This window comes from Polypterus senegalus, chromosome 8 (assembly GCF_016835505.1).
Source record: "Polypterus senegalus isolate Bchr_013 chromosome 8, ASM1683550v1, whole genome shotgun sequence".
NCBI lineage: Eukaryota > Metazoa > Chordata > Cladistia > Polypteriformes > Polypteridae > Polypterus > Polypterus senegalus.
Window position 1 is genome coordinate 7515860 of NC_053161.1, and position 23710 is coordinate 7539569.

The window sequence follows — 23710 nt, forward strand, 5'->3', positions numbered from 1 at the left end:
TTTTTGGCAAATGAAATCTAATGCTAGTAAATGTAAAGTATCACATATAGGAAGTAGAAATGTTAGGCTTAAACAATAAGAGGTCTGAAAATTGCAAGTACACTTTATGAGAAGGACTGAGGAGTCGTAGTGGACCCCACACTATCACCTTACAGACAGTGTTCAAAAGACATTAAGAAGGCTAACAAAATGTTAGGTTATACAGCACGATGAGTAGAGTCCAAGAAGGTTATGCTCAAGCTTTATAATGCACTGGCGAGTACTCATCTGGAATGCTGTGTGCAGTTTTGGTCTCCAGGCAACAAAAAGGACATTGCAGGCCAGGTGAGATTGGGGAGCATGAACTTGTACAATGTGTTACTACGCCCACTACACAACGAAACAGTTCAGGATCCCGGTTGGCATCCCCCCCAGCTAGACACACGGTCCAGTCCCCCCACCGGGAAATGACCATCTATCCGCCACACCCAGGTGTTACATGGGTGTCCCCGTGTCCTGGTCTAGCCGCTCGAGTCCTCAACAATGAGGATCCTGCAAGCCGGATCACCCTTGGGGAATCATGCCACATGGACATAGTGCCGTAACTGACACTCCCTCACAATGCAGGTAATACATTGGCACAAAGTCAAACCAGCAGTACCTAAGGATTCTCTGAAGAGACACAGTACCAAATGAGTCCAGTCTTCTTTTCAGGTCACTGGATAGCTTTCATGTATCACAACCAAAACAGGAAGCACTAGGACTCTTAAACAGTTGCTCTCCCAATCCACCTACCTCTCAACGAGGTCAACACTGTCTCCACAGACAAAAACACTGCTGATGGCTGTGCCCAAGAGGTCACTAAAGGCCTGGATCTTTTTTTTATCCGGGACACTCACAAACCCAGACACACAGACTTCTCACTCAGTTGCCTGAGAGCCCTGATAAGACCCTCCATTGACTGTGCGAAGATCACAACATCAGCACCAAAGTCAAGATCAGTGAATTTCTCTTCACCAACAGATGCCCCACTGCCTCTAGACCCCATGACCCTGCCCAACATCAAGTCCATGGAAGTATTGAACAAAGTTGCAGTAAAAACACACCCCTGACAAACCCCAGAATCAACTGGGAAAAATGCACTTCTGCCTCTACTCTGCATAACATTCACAGGACCAGTGTACAGGCCCACGAAGATATTGAGCAACTTTGAGGGGATCCCGTGCAGTTTCAGGATGTCCCACAGGGCAGCTCAATCAATTGAGTCAAATGCTTTACGAAAATTGATAAAGGCTGCAAAGAAACTCTGCCTATAGTCACGTTTACGCTCTGTGAGAATCCTCAGTGTCAGGTTGCACTCGATGGAAGACCTCTTATGCATAAAACCAGACTGCTCTGGTCACTGGCAGGTGAGCAAGTGATCACGGAATCTATCGAGGATGACCCTAGCAAGGACCTTACCCAGCACCGAGAGCAGTGTTATCCGTCTGCAGTTGCCACAATCCAGGCAATCACTCTCCTTTTCCAGAAAGGATGACAAGTCCCGTTTTCCAGTCAGTTGGGATGATGCCCGTCTCCCAAATGGAAACAAAGATTGCTTACAATGCCAAGAGGACAGCCTTACCACCAGCCTGGAAAAATTTACTGTGAATACCACAGATTCCTGCAGCATTCCCTACCCTCAGCTGGTTCACCACCTGTGCAATGTGAGATTGGGTGGTTAACAGCTAATTGGAGGATCAGCCTCAAGAACCATTGACCCAAAGATATCCAACGTACTAGCTGGAGGATCAGCTTTAAAGAGCTACTCAAAGTAGCCAACCCAGAAGTTCACAACTGCAGTTTCATTTGTAAGGACCGTTCTATTAACCGTCCTGACTGAGACTCTCCTAGGAACAGATTCGGATGTGCATAATGCTTTGATTCCCCTGTAAGTAGGACGTGTTTTACTTGCTCACAGAATCCTCTAACAAATGCTTCTTTATCTGTCCTCAGAACCCCTGCAGTCATCCTTCTCAGTTCCCGGTACAGACCGGAGTTGCTATCAAATCATGCTCTGTGACTCCTTTCAGTGATATTCAGGGTGTCACGCGAGATGAAACAATTCCTTCTGGGAACACCTGTTACACCAACACAACCCTCAGCAACCTTCAGGGTCTTGTCACAGAAGGTCTCCCACATCACATTAGGATCAGCAGTTGCATCAAAGTCTAAGTTCCTCACACAAATGGCAAGCAAACTCGTTAGAAACTGCCCGATCTTGGAGTATGACCAGGTCCAGCCTCATTTTCATAGTGGGTGGTAGTCTATGGGACATAAGCTGAATCTTCAGAGTAGCAACAAGTTTATGGTCAGAATTCACGAACTGGGCACTTCTGTACACTCTGCAGTTTTGTAAGTGCCTCCAGCATCTGCCCACGAGAACATGATCGATCTCCCTTACTGCACCACCAGTACTGGATTACCAAGTCCAATAATGCGGCTCAGGGAGCTGGAACCAGGATCAAGCAATCCTCAGCCCCTGACTTTTTGCAAAGTCAAGGGACATAGAGCCACTTTCACCATGGTTGCCAGACCATGGGGACTGACACAATACTCATAACCTGCCCTGTCAGTGCCAATGGTCACACTGAAGTCACCCATGACTCATCAACCACAGAGTGAATTTGCGAATAAAATGTCTTCCTCACTGAGACATCACTCACCGCAGTACACTGGAACAAGAAATAAGGCACCCAGAGAATGCCTTAATCGGAGTCTCATAATATGCTCATTGAAAGGAGTGACATTGGACACCATCGGAAAGAGCGGATTCCCCCACAGCAACAGCCACTCCCCAGAGTATGACAATCATCAGAGCAACCAAACCAATAAAAGGTGTGCCTACCTACAGAGATCTGGCCAGTGTCAGGTTTGCGCACCTCAGAGAGTGCGAGCACTGAAATGCGGAGCTTATGAAGCCCCTCCGACAGCAGAGGAAGAAGATCGTAATGCCGGAGAGACAAGACATTTCACTCACTTATCCGGATGGGCTGCCTCAAATCGGAACCAGAGTGCTACCATGCAGCAGGCAATGCTTTAGCACTCACGTTTACTATGATGTATACTGCTGCCCTCCAAGGACTTGCACTTTACTTTCTAGCTTGCTGAAGCAGAATCCCCGATGAATTGAGTAACACTGTTTTATTAGTCCCTTCTTAAACCAAAATGATTAAGGTCCAAAAAAAAGGCAAGAAGTGAGGAGTGGACTCCAAAATATATACAACACAGTACAACTTAACCATGTAAATTTTTCAATAATGACACTGAATAGGTCTCACAAATTTCACATTGCACAGAAGCAATTCAAATCAGCATACTCCTCCTCTTTACAAACAATAGCATTTTTAAGAAGATACAATTAAATTAGAAACATTTCATGCCAAAAACTATAGATGCAGTCTTTTTAACCTGCACCTGTTTAGAGTATCTAATCTAATAATCTAAGTAATAATTAACGTCACTCAAATATATTCTTCATTGTTCCACAGAAAAATCTTTTATGATACAGGAAGAATATAAATGAGCTAGTCCTAACAGTTGGAGCATACTATAACTTTCCCAAAAATTATTACAATTCACTGAAGACAAATATAGATAATGCTAGAATACATCTAATAAGCAAAATAATCAGCACTAACATGCATAATACTATTTATAGCATTCAGCAGCTCAATAATAAATATAATAAAAAAAAGAAACTTGCTTTTAACTTTGTTATTAGATCACGCTCTGCCTTCTTTTGCACAAACTCTGTAATCCAGTCAGGCTCTGTGCTATTTGTTATCCCACTGTGAGCCAGGCTGGTGGAGAGCTGTTGGTTTGACACAATCTGACTGGAGTTCAAAAGTTGAGCTGCCTCCTCCTCTTTCCTCTTCCTGTGGTCTTTAAGCCAAGAAAGTGCACCGCAGATCAAGCTAAGAGATTTGCCCTAAAATTAAATCAATTGCACATAAATCATATGGAAAATAATATTTTGAAATATGGTCACATTTTTATTTAACATTATTAACGACATTTTAATTCTGAGAAATGGAAAAGATCCAAACAGGCAGCCAGCTGAAGTAACTATAACTACTAAATTCAACTATTCACAGCAATCACTTAAAGTACAACCAAGAAATGAAGAGTATTCAGTAGGATGGTGCAAAAACCAATGCAAATTATTCATGTTTGTAGAATAATTTCTCCAAAAGTCATATTTTTGTTCATTAGAGATAGCTTGCTTACCTGTAAAGTTTCAGACTGATTGTGAAACATTTAGAGATCGCTCGGTTCTGAATATTTTAGTTGTATTGTTACTATACATGTACAAGGTTCTTAACTGGCTAAGTGATTAGTAAACAATTAAACATAAATAAAATGAAACAGAGAACGCTGTAGTATGAAGGTGGAGATCCCAGAACAGTCTAATAGTAAGAGGAAATTTCCAGAACATTCTAGTAGTAAGTAGAGGTTTCTGTTTTATTTCTAGCTTATTCACGGTCTACACAGAAATTTTCAGAAGCATCTAGTAATGATTGTTGCCTACAGAAAGAGTTGAACACTTTACAAATGATATGTCGTACAATAGCCAGCAGCATAGAGCTTCATAAAGAAGAATGTGTTAGAACCGAACAAGGTCTAGTTCCTGAAATAATCTGGATCGTATGCTTTCATGATGTCATGGAAGTAGTGCTGTCATTATATTCTTGTATTAATTTGGACAAACAGAAGGCCCATCTACTGCACTGCAAATGCAATTTCTTAAATAATGGCCATTAATAAATCAACATGCCTATGCTGCAACTTCTTTGAGGATCCAGTAATGTGTAAATTGCAATGTGAAGTGTTTGACTACTTACTACATACTCCTGAAGCTCCGCAGCCAAATAACGATTATCAAGAAATTCTGTTTGTCTCACTTTTTTCTTTGCATAAATAAAAACAGTGAGTCATTTCAAACTCCAAGTGTGACACATTATGCCAGGTGGATGGAAAAAGACATTTAGGCATTGAAATTTTTCCTTTTTAAGGCTCAGTTCAGCATGAATTTTGCACTGCTTGTCAGTTTTGTTTAGATCTGTTGGTAGAATGAAGTACCATTTGCAGTATCAGTTGATGACAATGACAGTTACCGAAACAAGGATGTTGCCTGTAATGCATATACAGCATTTTCAAAGCAGACAAAAACCAGAGCTGAACATTTGACAAGCCAAGCTCTTTTTGATGACAGAGTCACAAAACAGACAAAGGAAAAGATGGTGTAAACCCTGCACCAGCCACCATTTGCAGACATTCCTCGAGGTTTTAAGCTGACAAATGAATCAGAACAACTGAACTTGAAGCATCTGGTAACAGAAAGAACATCACCCTTCATTGATGTTCTTATGGAAAAAGACAAAGGAAGGTCTCAGTCATTTATCAAAAAAATACTAGAACAGTGGACAAAAGTCATCTTAAAAATTACTTTTGGCAGCAATTGTCATTTTAAACTTTAAACAGTCCACTCCATTTCATTATTAAGTGCCATGTAAAATTAATTATGGTACAAAATACAGGACATTACAGTGAACCCTCGTTTATCACGGTTAATCCGTTCCAGACTCTACCGTGATAAATACATTTTCGCGAAGTAGGATTCTTTATTTATAAATCGAATATTTTTGCAGTTAGAGTATAGAAAACCTGTTTACAACCTTCTAAATACGCTTTTTAACATTATTAGAGCCCTCTAGACATGAAATAACACACTTTAGTCACCATTACACTCGCATTACCCAATATATTAGACAAAATAAGAGAAAATAAGACATATTAGACGTTACAAATATCATATTATTACTAGGCTCACTCGCCTTTTAAGGCGACCGACTTTTATCCTCAATTTGTATGCGCTCCATGTGTACATCAGGCATGTAAGTGTAGGGAATGAGAACATTAAAGTGCCCATTCATAACATCTCCCGAAAAACCTACGTTTTTTTTATCCCCTTGAGTGCCTGTCCAAAGTCGTACAATGTCAGCCCGAATCTGTACCGCTAAAGACGGAGTTTCATGCACTAAATAAGCTATAGATGAGAATAAGCAAGCACCATCTCCCCTGATATTTACTACGCGGTGAGGCATTTGTACTCCATCAACATTAATTATTTCCAGAGACATAATTTTGTCTATTTTTCCAGCGCATCGCACACAAAAGCAAGGGAACGATGGCAGCACCAGAACTCTGCTCACATCGCCGCTGCATCGCAAGCGCAAGTAGTAAGTCTGTGATAAGCGGAATACCGCTACGCTTTGCACTCACGGGACGGAAGGACAATCCCTACCGCTTTTATATAGTAGATTATTGTACTGTACATTTAATTACACACACACACAGTTCTTATACACAACCACTAACCTATGAAGGCATGAGCTCAGTAGGAGAGTCTTCAGGTGGTGCAGTATCTTCAGCAGGTGCATCGTTGTCTTCTTCCGCTGAAGGAGTACTAAGAGTAGGCAGTGGGTATCTGGGTGCGTGGCTGAAGAACATCTTAATAGGCAGTTGCTGGCGCTGTCTTTTCATATGCGTGAGGAGGCTTTTGTAGGGTATTGCTATCTTTGATCATATCCAAGAGTTTCACCTTCTCCTGGATAGTAAGCATCTTTCTCCGGCACGTAGTTTTATTGTCAGAAGGCTTAGAAAAAGCAGCGCGTTTAGGAGCCATCGTGGGGCTTAGATAAAAGTTCTCAGAAAGCGCATACGTAGTGACGTAAGCGTGTATGAGAAAAAATCGTGATAGAGTGAAGCCGCGAAAGTCGAAGCGTGATATAGCGAGGGATCACTGTAAATGATGATTCAATATGTGAAGTTAAGGGCTGACTAAAATGAAACTTTAGTTGAAATATTTCTAAAAAGAAATAAATATTTATACTTACTGTTCCAGTTGGACTTTCAAAAATCCCAACCTTTCCTTGATCCAAAACATTATACAATGCTTCCATGAACTGCTCTTGGATAGAATAGGGCTGGTAAGGAAAGGGAAAACTGCGAGGTTCATCACCCATCTTGGAAAAAAACAGATTACCTTCAGGAAAGGAAAAAAGAAAAAATTTGCTTTCACAAAAATAAAACAAAATAAAATACAGGTAGTCCCCAGGTTACAGACATCCGACCTACGACTTAAGTACGGGGCCGCAGCTGCGACGCAAACGCCTTAGTAACTGCCGCTCTGTCATCTTCGGCCTGTGGAAGCTGCCAGCGGTGGCTGGACGGAGGCTGGGGGGGGCGATTTCGCTGCTCACGCAGTATACTGTCCCTTGGGTGGCTCCCGGCGGCAAGCAGTGACCCGTGGTCCATAGTCAACGGGGCCACAGCTATCGCTTGTCTGCAGGACGGAGGCTTGATGGGGCGGTTTGCTGCCCACCCACTACACCACTACATAGCTACTGCTCCTGACTTGATGCAGGCTGGATGGAGCGGAGGGGGACGTTTCACTGCCAGCCCACCACACACAGCTGCCCAGTTCATTCTCGGTGGGCAGCTGGTAATGCTGCAAGTGGTGACCCAGTTGTGGCTGAACGGAGGCCATTGAGGGTGAATGGGGCGGCGGGGGGCACCATTGTAGGATGGCTGCCTGCTGAATGGGGGCGGTGGTGGGCAATTCACTACCCGCCTTTGGCCGCACCGTGTACGTTCTCGGTGGGCGAACGCTGCAGGCAGCATACTGTAGTGGAGGTGACTGTAAGGTGGGCAGGTAGTGAACCGTCCCTCGCCAGCCCCATTCATTCTCAATAGCAAGCCTGCTTGTACTGTTACGAACATAGCAAGAAGTTGTCTCTTGTCAGTACAGACATGTTGAGGATGGGTGCCTTCCTGCTGTGATAGCGTGTACAGTGCTGTGCAGAACAGCTCATCTCAACCTTTTGACTTCACCCTTCAAGAATGTTTCTGAAACACAAGTGCTGGTGATACAGTAAAGAAGAGAAAAACCATCACCATTGAAAATAAAGTAGAAATAAGAAAAAGGTCAGAGAGAGGTGAAACTCCATCATACATTGGCAGAGCACTTGGTTACAGTCAGTCAACAATAGCATTTATTAAAATAATGTACCTGTTCCGACTTACATACAAATTCAACTTAAGTACAAACCTACAGTCCCTATCTCATACGTAATTCGGGGACTGCTTGTACTAGACAAGTTACATGGTATTAATATCTAACAGTTATTGTATTAATCTTAAATAATGAATGACTTCAATCAGATCAAAGACATGTTAAACAAAAATCAATATATAGTATAATGTATTTAACATTGAATTATTTATTTTGTGAAAAAACAGCATACTGCTTTTTTTTCATTATTGAGTTAAAATACATCTTCTTACTCAGGAAGTCAAACCTGATCCTTGAGGATCTCAGTGGCAGGAGGTTTTGTTTTTATCATTGTCTTAATTTAAAGGTCAATTTCATATTTTTTTCCAAGTCAAAATTATTTCTTCACAATTCTGCTCTAAAGCAAAACTTTTTTTTTTTTTTTTTTACAAATCTTAAAAATACTTTGTATTTGCACCTTACAATGGGGCTCTGTGGAACCCAGCATCCATACATGACAGAAAAATCCTCCACTTTCCGAATAAACCAACTTGAGATTACATACATAATGCAAAGCACTGTATTCATGACATTTTAAGAAGGAAAAAAGCACAAAGCAAATCACTGGTGTTTGATTAAGTCATTTAAAAAGGAGACCAACTGCGAGTCTCAAGTCTCATGCCAACTTTCTCATTTACAGTGCAACCGGAAAATATTCACAGCGCGTCACTTTTTCCACATTTTGTTATGTTACAGCCTTATTCTAAAATGAATTAAATTCATTTTTTTCCTCAGAATTCTACACACAACACCCTATAATGATAACGTGAAAAAAGTTTACTTGAGATTTTTGCAAATTTATTAAAAACAAAAAAATTGAGAAACCACATGTACATAAGTATTCACCGCCTTTGCCATGAAGCTCAAAATTGAGCTCAGGTGCATCCTGTTTCCCCTGATCATCCTTGAGATGTTTCTGCAGCTTAATTGGAGTCCACCTGTGGTAAATTCAGTTGATTGGACATCATTTGGAATGGCACACACCTGTCTATAGAAGGTCCCACAGTTGACAGTTCATGTCAGAGCACAAACCAAACATGAAGTCAAAGGAATTGTCTGTAGACCTCCGAGACAGGATTGTCTCGAGGCACAAATCTGGGGAAGGTTACAGAAAATTTTCTGCTGCTTTGAAGGTCCCAATGAGCACAGTGGCCTCCAACATCTGTAAGTGGAAGAAGTTCGAAACCACCAGGATTCTTCCTACAGCTGGCCGGCCATCTAAACTGAGTGATCAGGGGAGAAGGGCCTTAGTCGGGGAGTTGACCAAGAACCTGATGGTCACTCTGTCAGAGCTCCAGAGTTCCTCTGTGGAGAGAGGAGAACCTTCCAAAAGGACAGCCATCTCTGCAGCAATCCACCAATCAGGCCTGTATGGTAGAGTGGCTAGATGGAAGCTACTCCTTAGTAAAAGGCACATGGTAGCCCACCTGGAGTTCGCCAAAAGGCACCTGAAGGACTCTCGGACCATGAGAAACAAAATTCTCTGGTCTGATGAGACAAAGATTGAACTCATGTGAATGCCAGGCATCATGTTTGGAGGAACCCAGGCACCGCTCATCACCAGGCCAATACTATCCCTACAGTGAAGCATGGTGGTGGCAGCATCATGCTGTGGGGATGTTTTTCAGCAGCAGGAACTGGGAGACTAGTCAGGATAAAGGGAAAGATAACTGCAGCAATGTACAGAGACTTCCTGGATGAAAACCTGCTCCAGAGCGCTCTTGACCTCAGACTGGGGTGACAGTTCATCTTTCAGCAGGACAACGACCCTAACCACACAGCCAAGATATCAAAGGAGTGGCTTCAGGACAACTCTGTGAATGTCCTGGAGTGGCCCAGCCACAGCCCAGACTTGAATCCGATTGAACATCTCTGGAGAGATCTTAAAATGGCTGTGCACCGACACTTCCTATCCAACCTGATGGAGCTTGAGAGATGCTGCAAAGAGGAATGAGCGAAACTGGCCAAGGATAGGTGTGCCAAGCTTGTAGCATCATATTCAAAAAGACTTGAGGCTGTAATTGCTGCCAAAGGTGCATCGACAAAGTATTGAGCAAAGGCTGTGAATACTTATGTACATGTGATTTCTCAGTTTTTTATTTTTAATAAATTTGCAAAACCTCAAGTAAACTTTTTCACGTTGTCATTATGGGGTGTTGTGTGTAGAATTCTGAGGAAAAAACTGAATTTAATCAATTTTGGAATAAGGCTGTAACATAATAAAATGTGGAAAAAGTGATGCGGTGTGAATACTTTCCGGATGCAGTGTATCTTACTCAGCAGTACCCTGGTTCTCATTCCTATGTAGATAGCTAGATATTAATAATCACATTTATGATCACATATATAAGTATTCTTTCACTGTGCGGAAGATACTTCTTGTTCCGGATGGATTGATAAAACGCATGAGTGATTCACTCACAAAGAATATTCAGCATAGCAGGCAATGAATAGACAAGAACTGAACAGACATCATAGCTTGAACAGGAGAAGGCCAATATAGCATACCAGTGCTTACTGTCCCATTTTAAGCTCTTCATACATTCATACAGCCATCCACCTTTCCAACATACTTATGCTGGGCTGTACCGTGGACTGCCTGGAACCTATGCCAGCAAGTATGAGATGCAAGGCAGAAGACAATCCCTGGGAAGGGAGCTAGTCTATTGCAGAGTGAAAACAAACTAACACTAGGGACAATTTAGCACTGCCAAATTACTCAAGTTTAATCAAGGTGAAATTCAGTATAGATTTTTTAACATAGGCAGAGTGGACTTTCATTCCTGACTTATAGTGCCAAGTTCAATCCGCATATATTTACAGACTGATTTTGCACCAGGGGTATATGAATTTACTCATTCAAAAACATTGTTCTCAATTAGTTTACTACTATATTGTCAGCAGGAGCAACTTATCATGTATTTAAAACAAATTGACAATTGGTTTGTGGTGCTTTACTCTATTGTACACATTGCATTTCTCTGAGCCTTTTTTTTGATTGTGCATGTGCTGGTCACTTAAAAATGACTTACAGTAGCTCTTTATAAAATTTTAAGTTTTTACACAATGTAATGTAATCAGTTTAGATTCATTGTAATGTCCAGAAAATGCAATGAAACTCCTATGTGCTCTTTTTAGTACACTCTCATTCAGCATGCATCTCACTTTGTGGCATATGTCAAGTAACTGCGCATATTGTAAAGTGGGAGGTTTAGCATGGACAGCTGCTAAACAGCTGCTTCAGGTATATAAACAAGCAAGAAATGTATCCTTTGAAAAAAAGAGGTCTAAGAATCAGTGATAAAATGATTATTTCTATTTTCCTTTAATTATCACAAGGATGCCTCATAAATGCAGAGGGCACATTTTCTTAAATCAAAATCTATGCTGCTTCAAAGTAGACGTATTTAATAACTCCTCGGGGGTTTTTCTATCATGTATGGGCATTAGGTTCCATACAGCCACGCTGTAAGCTGCAAAAACAAACTATTTTTAACATTTATGAAAAAAAGTTTCATTTTAGAACAACATTTTATGTGGCAAAATAAAATATCCCTTGATCGCAAAGAAATAACCTTGACTTGGAAAAATAATAAACTTATCCTTTAATTGAACTTCAAAGAACCATAGACACGTGGAATAAATTACCAGTATTGTGGTGAACAGTAGAATTTCAGGGACCTTCACTCTCGACGATGTTATTTTACACAATGTAGGTGAACTCCATGTTTATGCAAATGACAAACTCTAGCTCTGTAAGTGCTAGTTCGGAACTAACAACAATGTAACTTTTTTTTCTTGTAACTGACAAAGAAAACCTATTGATGACATGATTTTAAATGCATGAATTTAGTTTTATATAATTTTTGTCTTTAATTCACTTTCTTGTCAAAAAGTTTAAGTTCATAATTAAGGAATTGCTATTAAGCTCAACTTCAAATTTACTGTCGTGTACATAGCACATTCCGTTTTTACAGCATGTCTCCTACAAAGTAATCACAATAGTATAATACAGACAGCCAAAACTTCATATACAAACACACACATAGAATTATAGTATTGTTTAATGTTACTTACGTTATTTGAAGATGTTATTTTACTATTTTTCATTTACTATCCTTTATATATTTATACAAGTACAGATTTATATTTAACTTATGCCTTTTACTGTGTCATAAAAAAATAAAATTATTACACTTGTTACAATGACAAAAAAAAACATATATTTAACTCTATTCAGCTGAAGATGTCTTTTTTTCCTACAGTGACGTGTTTTGGTGGCTCTGTTACGATGGTATGTGTATTTCCCTTATACTCTTTAGGACTATTTTTTCTTTTATTGGGCAAAGTAAATGTAAACCAATGCAAATCTATTTTTACTGACCAAGATCACCCTATAATGAAACGTTTCAGTCTTGGCAGTAGTTGAATTTTTCACAATCATAATACCCATATCCACAAAATAAAAGAGTCAATGAACAATTTTCAAAGCTTAAGACTTAACATCAAAATTACATTGAGAAACCCTTTCAAAAACAGGATATTTTCAACCTAAGATAATATCAGATTCTCCAAATAATAATAATAATAATACATTTTATTTAACCATTATCCCTCCCATAACTCCTATTCCATCATCATATTTTTTTTAAATGAAGACACAATTTGTACAACAAAATGCTTTTCTGACTCTACTACATAAAAAGTCATATGAAAAGAAACAACCACCTGTGTTTTTGTTAGACAACAGTTTCAGAACTTTGAATCTGAAAAAACTACCTGTACTAAAATTATGTACACAACTACAATAAGTCAACTGATCAAAGAAAAAAGATCTTGTAGTGTCGACAACGCAAACATTATTTAGGATGCTGAAACTCGTGTAGTGTGAGCCCAACAGAAAGATAGACCATGAGGAATAAGAACCTCAGCAGGAATAATAACATTTGCAGATAATAATAATAAGCTTTACAACTGCATTTTGTTTTTATTGCATGTACTAATAAACTGGACTATTACATTCCAACAGATCGTTAATCCTAAACATTACTACAGATGCACAGATTCTTATATCCATACAAGGTACATTTAAAAAAAGCTTAATAAATATTCTGAACGTAACAATGATATGTTGCCATAAAAGATCTTCAGTACACTCAAATTTTTTCCAATTCCACCTCCCACCCTTTCAGCATAACAGGACACTTATTTAGTTGTTGAGCTGAAACTTGGATCATTCTTTACCTCCATTGATAGTGAGAACACTAACTTTCCGATTTTTGTGTGATTAACTGTGGTAAAGGTAAAAGTAAAAAAAAAAAGTAGGGCTTCAGTCATAGGCTTATGTTTATCCAACATTATTTCTTCATTTCGTAAAGATCTTAATTCCATTACACTTAAATCACACTTAACTATGGAAAATACGTATTCTACATACAGAATGCATATCTTTAAAAAGATCTATGCATGCAATTTGTGATTTGCTGATGACAGAAATTGTCTTAAACTACTGAAGCATACAAACGAATTATGCAAAAATTTGAAATCCTTACCAACAGGATGATTAACGATTATATTATAGCTTTCAATGTTACATGAAGCTGAATTATAATTAACTTTCTACCTATATAAAAATATGATTTCATCCCATAATTATGCAGCATTGTAATTTTTTGTATGTAAACATGCATATTCCTATCGAAAACGTCAAAAAGAACAAATCACATTACAGTATATTTAATCGCTATTAAAGGTTTTCAGCATAATTTTGAAAATTAGTGAAGGTAATCAACTTTATTAAGTGCATACTCGTTTATCAATACTTATTTTATGAAAGCGCCTGGAAATTTGACTTGTCCGGCTAGATGCCTAGATAATGTGTAAACAAAATTCTAAAGTACATTAGCCGAAGTTATCAGTGTATAACTTACTCTTGTACGTGGGGCAATATTGCTCATTTTGTGTTGGGAATTTAGTTTACGTAACTGTATCTGTACTAGTGAGCACGTCACTTAAACAGTTTTCTTTTGTTTTAAAAACTTAAAAACAAAAGTTACCATTAAAACGTAAAGTATATGCAAAGTGCTCGGTCGTGTTAAAATACTTTAAATAATAAGAATCTGTTGACTCTAATTACACATTCGAACAGGAGCATAAACTGGAGCGTCGCTATGATAAATAAACACAAAAATATTATCTGTCCACCATACACGCAGTTGCGAAAACAAAAACTTAATCCAGACCGAAGTTTAAACGGCAAAATTTACCAACATATTCTACATATTCCACAAGCAAACACAATATTACAAGCTGCAATGTATATTTTCTATATATTATTTCCTTTACCTTAATTAAAACTGCAGATCCCACCGATACTGTCGGCCTTCTGTACCCCAAGTAACTATTTCACGTCTCATTTGCAAAGTGCGCGGGCAAATATATTGATAAAGAGTACGAGTCTCAAGGAACCAATCACAAGCTCGAGAATCGGAGATCCTCGATGACGATGTAAAATGGGCCAATAAAATCTTACAGCACAGCTCAGAACGCGCGCACGCGAACCGGAAAGGCTGAGTCGGAAATAGTTTAACTCTTGCATGTTTGGTCTTTGTGCTGATTCTTTTGGGGGAGAAACAAGTACCTATTTTCCGTCCATGTGAAGTTTAGGCACGACCTCGTATAGTTAAACAAAACGAACATGTATGACTAAAATGCGTCCTATCGGTGACTTGCTCAATACTTTCGAAAACATACAAACCTATACTTAATATTATACAATATGTAGTTAAGCGTTTCTTTTTCACTCGGACTTAGTGAAGGGTAAACGTTATGCCCATTTAGAAAAAAAATTAGGTCTGATTGACTATTTTCTAGTGTTGAAAACATTTTTAATTGTGGAAATAGAGCGTTTTTAACTTTCGGCTGTTTCGTCAGCGATGCATAAAGAAAATGTTTTAAGTCTTGTAAAATAAATGGATGGCTCACGTTTCAGATTTTGAATAATACTTTATCCATTAATGCTTCGTGGACCCACTTTGTTGATAACAGTTTTGTCAGAAGCTGCTATTAAATGCAAGGCAGTACCAACCATAGACATGATGTCAGCCATATCTGGGTACAATCATGAAAACATGCTTTCACAGTGGGTCATTTTAAAGTTCCTAACACCATGTTTTCGCACTGCAGATGAAAATCTCCGTTGAAAACCTTTCTGAACATAAATGAACATTAAAAAAAATTGTGTCAGAAACAGGCCACATAGCCCAAAACGTTTGCCCATCGTATTCTCCTGTTTGTCTAAAATAACATTTCAATAAAATAATTGAGATCTGTAAATCCCTAAAGTCCTACTCATTACCACACTATTTGGTAATTTATTTCATGTATCTATGGTTCTTTGTTTGAAGAAACAATATTTGTGCTAAATCTACACTTGGTGCAGGTAGTGTGGCACAGTGGTTATGGCTTTGAACTTGAAATGATGTGGTTGTAATTCAAATTCCACCACTGACACTTTGTGACCCTAAGCAAGTCACTTCACCCAACTGTGCCCCAAATGAAAAAACAAAAGAAATGTAACCAATTGTATCACAAATGTTGTAAGTTGCTTTGGATGAAAGTGCCAAATAAACAAATGAAAGTGTAGCAAGTTTCAATGTCTCTGTTTTCTTGTTGCAGTATTTATATTTAAGTAACAACTGTGATTCACTGTACTAATTCCTTTCATAATTTTAAGGTTTATTAATATCACCTATTAATCTCTGTTTGCTTACATTGAATAGGTTTAACTCCTCTCTGATATTTGTTTAGCACTGCTGTGTCTTTTTTGTAATATGGAGACCAAAATTGAACACAGTATTCCAGGTCAGGCCTAACTAGTGCATTAGGTAAGTTATGCATTTCTCTCTAGATCTGTACTCTACAGGTTGTGATATATAACCTAAAAATATTAGCTTTCTTGATCAATTTTCTACACTGTCTAGATATGGATACTGATGAATCTACTGTAACTCCCTGGTCTATTAAGTCCACTTTCAAGTTTCAGATCTCCCATTGTGTATTCAAATGTAACATTTACTTCCTACACGTCATATTTTACATTTACTTACATGACATTTAATCTGACACAAATCTTTCCAAGCCTGTAAAGTGGCCAGCATGCTAATCTAATTCCCTCTGCAAATCCCTCTATAACAACTTAACTGATTCTACATTCTACATACATCTTGCTCTTCCACCTAGTTTGGCCATCATCTGCAAACTTAAGCAACTTATTGATTACATTCTTGTCCAAAGTGATTATGTATATTAAAATGAATGGTTTTGTGTAGAAATCACAAACTTTAATAATTTTATGAGAGTGGGTTAGGAATATTTTGTCTATCCCAGGATGTGAGAAAAACTACGGCAATAGGCCATTGACCATGTATAGTCATTTATTAACTTAAAATGCACATAGCTATGATGTGGTGTGAAGCTACAAACTAAGATGTAGTTAGAAAGCTGAGCCATGAAAAGAAATATATACTGTAATTGAAAGAGGAAGTACTGTATATGTTTAAACCTATCCAATACAATATACAAATTATTTTAAATATTTTAATTTGTCTTTAACATTTTTTAAATGTTTATTTAATGATAATAGTCCACTTTTATAATCAAAGTTGTAAATCATCTTACATGTTTTTGCCTTAATTTCTAACCTTTTAAAATAAAATATTTTTGTATACTGCACTACACCTAATTCTAAGTATTCATTAATAAAGAACTACACTAGCAGTGATGATTACTAATGAAAATTGCATACACTAATGATCAATTCTTTGACTACATTCTGCAGATACCAGTAGTTGCATTACTTAGTTTCTTGCTGGTCAGAGTCTTCAAGAGATCTATTTCAAGATTATCATTACATATACAAAGTATAGTGAAATTCATATTTATATGTCTGACTAACATGCAACATGATGCCACTTTCCAGTGCCATGATCAGCAAGTATTATTCGGTCAGCTATGCATGCTGTGAAAACTATAGTTGTATTTTTACTTTTATGTTTTTTGATGGTCTATAATGTTACAAATTTTACCTGCACTTTTATGGAAAGCTGTGGTATCTATAGGCTTATAGAGCTATCTTGGGTGTTTCCAAAGAACACAGTAATAATGTAAGCTGATGAAAGAATGCCATTTTTATCAGCATATTCTTTGACTTTCTTTCACCAGTACGTTTCCTATTTTAAAGTGACACTTAATGACAGAGCCCTTATATTGCATCAACATGTAGATTTCATGCCACAGGTACAGTAGTATCAACTAGAGCAACATACAATCAGAAATCTTGTGCTCATGACAGTGGTAAGAAAAAAATAGCATTAAGCTACATGAAACTATCACCAGGACAGTCACACTATGTTTACACCAGATAGTATATAAAATACAACTGAATTTTTATCAGCTGTTTACAACTGACAAAATACTTAACAATTTCCTATCTAAACTAAGAAGCAGATCTATTTCTGATACATATAGATCTTAAACTATTGTTGATTCAGCCCCACAAAAGATGCAGAACTGCACTTAAACTGCATTAAAATGTCAAGTGTTAACAGCTTTAATTACTGATGGGTGATAGAAACAGTATCATTGTCTGTGAGAGTCCATGATCCATCTTCTTAGAAGCAGTCTAGAGCAAATTTGTATAGTTCCTATCCCAGGTCAGGGAGTGGCTTATAAATGGAAGATAAATCAGTTAATCTGTTCAGTGAATCAGTAAACAACAACAACAACATTTATTTATATAGCACATTTTCATACAAACAGTAGCTCAAAGTGCTTTACATAATAAAGAATAGAAAAATAAAAGACACAATAAGAAAACAAAATAAGTCAACATTAATTAACATAGAATAAGAGTAAGGTCCAATGGCCAGGGGGGACAGAAAAAACAAAAAAAAACTCCAGACGGCTGAAGAAAAAAATAAAATCTGTAGGGATTCCAGACCATTAGACTGCCCAGTCCTCTCTGGGCATTCTACCTAACATAAATGAAACAGTCCTCTTTGGATTTAGGGTTCTCACGGAAGGACTTGATGATGATGATGGTCACGTAGACTTCTGCCTTTTAATCCATCCATCATTGTTGGAGCATCATGAAGCTTTGAGTAGGTGGAGGTGGCGGAGGCCACCACCACAAAGAAACCGGAAAAAAGAAACAGAAGAGAGTGTAGGGGTCAGTACAGATTTTAGAGCCACCATGAATAGTTATTATGATGAATTGAACATATTGAACAGTCCAAAGATGCAGCCTTACATAGGCATGTTCCAGTAAACTTTTTCATGTTAATTCCAAAAATTAAACCTGATAAACTTTGGATTTCTGAGGAGAGCACACTTGTTTTCTCTACTAATTTACTGTAAGTCGGAAACTTAGTGTACAGAACACATGAGAAAAATTTACAGGCATAAAAGTAATTTGTACAAAGGTAATATGTGTTAAAATTAACATTAGCTGATTGGTAGTACAAGCTATGTGACTGTCATTAAAGCAAAATGCATAATTTAAGAAAAAAAACTCTCACTTCAAGAACATTTTTTCTGTTTATTTGTTTATTTAGTTTGCCTAAAGGAAAATGAATAAAGTATTTTGCTGTGTGAAATATGTGACACATAAATTAGGGTGACTTTGCTCCAACTTTTTGCCAAAAGTTTAATCTTTTTACTTACTGCTGTGCTAATTTCATGACTGTTTTCATTTTGTGTGCCCTATGCTTATTTCCAGATTTTAAAATTCCTCTGCAATTCCCAGAAATTGCATATTTTTACATTAGTGAAAATATTTTTTTAGCCCAAAATATTTAATCCCTGATTGGACAACTTACATGCTGAATGAATGGCTCAAATGTATGGCAACACAAACCTATGTCTTAATTTCATTAAGATGAGAATGTTTTTCTGCTTCTGTCTTGGGCAAAAAAAAAAAAGAATGAATGAACAATGTTAATTATACAAGCTATGTCATTTTTTAAATGAAATGCATCCTGTTTATCATGGCATGTACGGGCAATGAATTACCAATTGCAAGGGAGAAAACAAATAATGTTCATGTTCATCATTCTTCTTCTTTCAGCTGCTCCTGTTAGGGGTATCTACAGCGGATCATCTTCTTCTATATCTTTCTGTCCTCTGCATCTTGTTCTGTTACATCCATCACCTGCATGTCCTCTCTCACCATATCCATAAACCTTCTCTTAGGCCTTCCTCTTTTCCTCTTCCCTGACAGTTCTATCCTTAGCATCCTTCTCCCAATATACCCAGCATTTCTCCTCTGCACATGTCCAAACCAACGCAATCTTGCCTCTCTGACTTTGTCTCCCAACCATCCAACTTGAGCTGACCCTCTAATGTACTCGTTTCTAAATCTATCCATCCTCGTCACACCCAGTGCAAATCTTAGCATCTTTAACTCTGCTACCTCCAGCTCTGTCTCCTGCTTTCTGGTCAGTGCCACCGTCTCCAACCCATATAACATAGCTGGTCTCACTACCGTCCTGTAGACCTTCCCTTTCACTCTTGCTGATACCCGTCTGTCACAAATCACTCCTGACACTCTCCAACCCCCATTCCACCCTGCCTGTACTCTCTTTTTCACCTCTCTTCCACAATCTCCATTACTCTGTACTGTTGATCCCAAGTATTTAAACTCCTCCACCTTCACCAACTCTACACCTTGCATCCTCATTAAAGACTTTAAATACAAAACAAGTAAACCTTCAGAGTTTAACGTAAGTGCAGGAAAATGTAGAATGAATGAAGGAATCTTATTAACTGTAGGTTTTTAGATTTTCCTAGAAAAGTAAAATACATGCAATTTCTGATACAGCAAAATAACATAAATTAGGAGCAGAAAATCAAGTAAACTATATTCCCCATTAGCCAAAAAGTAGGTTTCTAATTCACAAAACTAGTTTAAATAAAAAAAACTATAGCCACTCTGGCTCTACGGGTTCACCCCTGCTCCTGATAGTCACTCCAAGGTAAATACTGTATTACTATCAGTAGAAATCTGAATATTTAATTGACACGTAAAGAATATAAACACTGGCATTGGGCATAATAATTAAGAAACTAGAAAAGACCAGTAGATTGAATATAACACAACATTATTAGTTGTGGGGAACCATAGCCTCTCCCAGTACCATTGGATGAAGTGCAAGATACATCTCTGAACTCGGCACCAGTCCATCACAGGTCCCACCAATTAACCCAAGAAAATTAAAATGTTGTATACATGGAAAATAGCTTACAGATTACACAGTACTTGTGCCAAGGACTTTAGGTTAGTGTGGCAGCAGTGCTTACCCTAAACACTGCACCACCATACCATCGACTGGATTTAAAATAATTAAAGATAACACTTTATTAATCACCAAAGGGAAATTTGAGTAATTAAACTGCGGTAAATGTGTATTGACAATATGTGGTAATTCAGAACTGGGCACTCTTGACAAATAACGTAGATAAAGAGGGGCTAACGATATCAATGTTACCTTCAGTTTCTATCACAATAAAGGAAACATCATTACACATATAATACATTTGAGTGATTATAAGGTAAATAGTTTAATTTAAAAAAAAACAAGAATAAAATGAAAAACATCACATTAACAAAAATATAAACTGTAATATACAGCGTTCTTACAGCTCGGCTGTAGCTCAAAAAATACAAATCTACACGCACTGGTGCTCGTTCACCAGAGGTAAGTTGGATGTTGCGCGACATTCCCTTATTGTCATCCTTATTCGTCATGTGCGTGAGTCGTTACTGTGCGTCGTGCACGCTTCCCGCGTTTTTTTTTTGCTGTATGGTTCTGTGCAGCTGCGCAGCCAGTTATACAATGTTAGAGCACGCCAGAAGCAGGATACAACGTTGTATTTCTGACAGTCAAATAAAGATATATGTTTTAGGCTGCATTTCTACTTATGATGTATATATCAGTTTAACTTTGCATCCATAAATGTACTTTCTGTTTCGGAGAGTTTGTTTGTAGTCTTTATAGAAAAGACAGGCAACCCCACAGTTTCGTACATCTATTGTAGATGCGATTATGAAAATGTACTTGAAGGTGCCTAACATCGCTACAAAGTCATTTATTACTTGTCATTTTACCACTTAGGAAAAAATATACGCTATATATATATATATATATATATATATATATATATATATATATATATATATATACACACACCGAGAGAGCACACTCGGCAACCTTCTGTACAGGTAATCTGCAACACTCAGAAAGGGAAGTTGTACAGGATTATTAGCACTTGCACCAGTAGATTTAGGAAAAATTATATCTGAAAATATTTTCATACACTGTATTGTATATTTAGATACACTGTGTATTGCATGTGTGTATATTATTTTGTGTATAGCTATTTGTCTTGTGTTATTGCCAACTATTTTGAACACATGACTGTAAACCTGACTTGACCTGACTTGATATTATCTGCACAATCAAATTAAAACACATTCTTACATGTGCAGAGGTTCCAATGTTAATAAATATCCATCCATTCATTTTCTAACTGGTTTATCCAGTTCGGGGTTGCCTTGGCCAGAGGCAGCTCCTTTGCAGTAACTCTGAATGAGATGCCTGTCCATCACAAGACATTCCCATCAGCATGTACATCTTGGTCAATCAAGTCAAGCCACAAATGAATCCTGAAGACAAACTCTTTCAGATGTAGGAGGAAAATGCATACAAACACAAGGAGAATATGTACTGTCTGGGCTTTTTTTTTCTTCTTCTTTATCCAGGAAATACTTAAGTGATAAGGAAAACAAAGGTTGGTCTTGGAAGACTGTATTGGCTACAAACCCATAGGTAATGACTGTTAAACATTTGCTCCACTGCTAAACGACTTTCTTCTTCAACTTTTACTACATTCAGAGATATATAAATGTGTTATTATTATTATTATTATTAGAGTACCAAGGAGAATGAATTCCCTCCGTTTAAGAGTGTATTATCATTGATTTGTTTGGTTTTCTAACATTTTATATCACAGGGATGTATTCACCCACTGTCAAAGACTTCTTATAAGTCAGTGCTCTTTAAATATTCCAGTTAAGATCAGACTGTAATTTAAGTAGACTGCATAAATCATCCTTTAATTCTTTTTGTGACTGCCAATCCAGTTCAGGGTTACTAGGAGCCATTGTACAAACTGGAAGGACTACGAACAAGACTGAAATCAGTTGTGGATGGTGTGCAAGATCACTGCTGGATGCATTCATGTACACACTGATGCTTAATTTTAGATCAGCTTATACATGTAAAGTCATCTATACTTCTAGAAATAAAGGAACATATGTTTTGATGCCTATTCACTCAACATGCATTTTCAATTACGGAGGTAAATGAACAAACCACACATACAGTGGCTGGACTGGTATTGGAACCCAGGGCTGTGGATCTGAGAGAAAGTAAAACTAAATAATGCTCCAAAGCTAAAATGTTTATTTAAAATCTAACAGTATATTGCAAGGTAGTTTAGAATGAAAAAAAAATAGAAATAAAAATAGATTCAATAACAAATCTGAGTAAGGTAAGAGTTCTCTGTTTCGATACCTTGAAGACACTCCTTTTCCTTGAGAACCTAATTTCCTCATACCAATGTGAATATCAACTAGGTAATTGTCTGTGTGGGGCTCGGTTTACCTCCAGGCTCTCTGGTTTCGCCCTGGGCTTTGTGTTTGCAGGGATATGTTGGTTTTCTTCCCGCTTCCATGGATCTACAGGTTTAATTAATGTACAACTATACCTGTAAAATGGCGCAGTATTCGCTTGTCCACACTTAAAAGTGCACAGGGCTATAGACTGGCGACCCATCCAGTTTTGTTTTCTGCCTTACAAGAGATCTGGTGCTGGGACAAGCACTAGTCCCTGCGAACTACTTGTATGATTAAGAATCATATTATCTTCCCATAACAGAGATGTTTTCCCTTAGGGAAGTTAATGGTAATGGAAAATACTACAAAGTTAGCCTTAACAATTTAACATTTCAATTCGTGTATATTATCAAGCCAAATGCTCAAAGGGTTACGAATACATTGGAACAGTGCAATAAAATACGATATAGTGGTAATGTTTGAAGGCTGTGTTGACTAGTTCAGGGATAAACAATGGTTTTTGCAGTTACCTTGTTTTACCAATGTCCAAGAAATTTGCAGAGGTTCAACTTTTGAGTTAATGCATCTATTTATCCATTCATCCAAATTCGATTTTAGAGTTACAAAGCACCATCGGGCGTAAGACAGGAGCCAGCCCTGGTTTAGCGCCAGTTCATCCCGGGTGACACTTACTATTCCGGATATTTGATATTGCTGGCAGAGGTCGTTTCTGGCATTTGCAACTGAACGAAAGTTTCATGTCAAATCTAAAACAACAAATACTATACTGTAAATAGGCGTGTGCGTTTTTCATTGTATTACGAATTTGGCACCAGTCCCTAAGCGCACGAAGCACTGCCCCTCTCTTCTGATGTCTCTGGAAAGTTCTCGTCGTTTCCCAC

The 23710-nt window shown here is 37.9% G+C and overlaps 1 protein-coding gene across 3 annotated transcripts in view; it reads right to left on the reverse strand.

Moving 5' to 3' along the window:
- Positions 1-14564, reverse strand: part of ddx11 (DEAD/H (Asp-Glu-Ala-Asp/His) box helicase 11) — a 148754-nt gene extending 134190 nt beyond the window's left edge. For all 3 annotated transcript variants that reach the window (XM_039760653.1, XM_039760654.1, XM_039760652.1), the window contains exons 1-3: positions 14480-14564; positions 6918-7066; positions 3725-3949 (exon numbers count right to left, since the gene is read on the reverse strand). In XM_039760653.1, coding sequence (XP_039616587.1) covers positions 3725-3949; positions 6918-7046 — 354 coding nt within the window. In that variant the 5' untranslated portion in view covers positions 7047-7066; positions 14480-14564. The remainder of the gene's footprint in view (positions 1-3724; positions 3950-6917; positions 7067-14479) is intronic.
- Positions 14565-23710: the final 9146 nt, after the last annotated feature.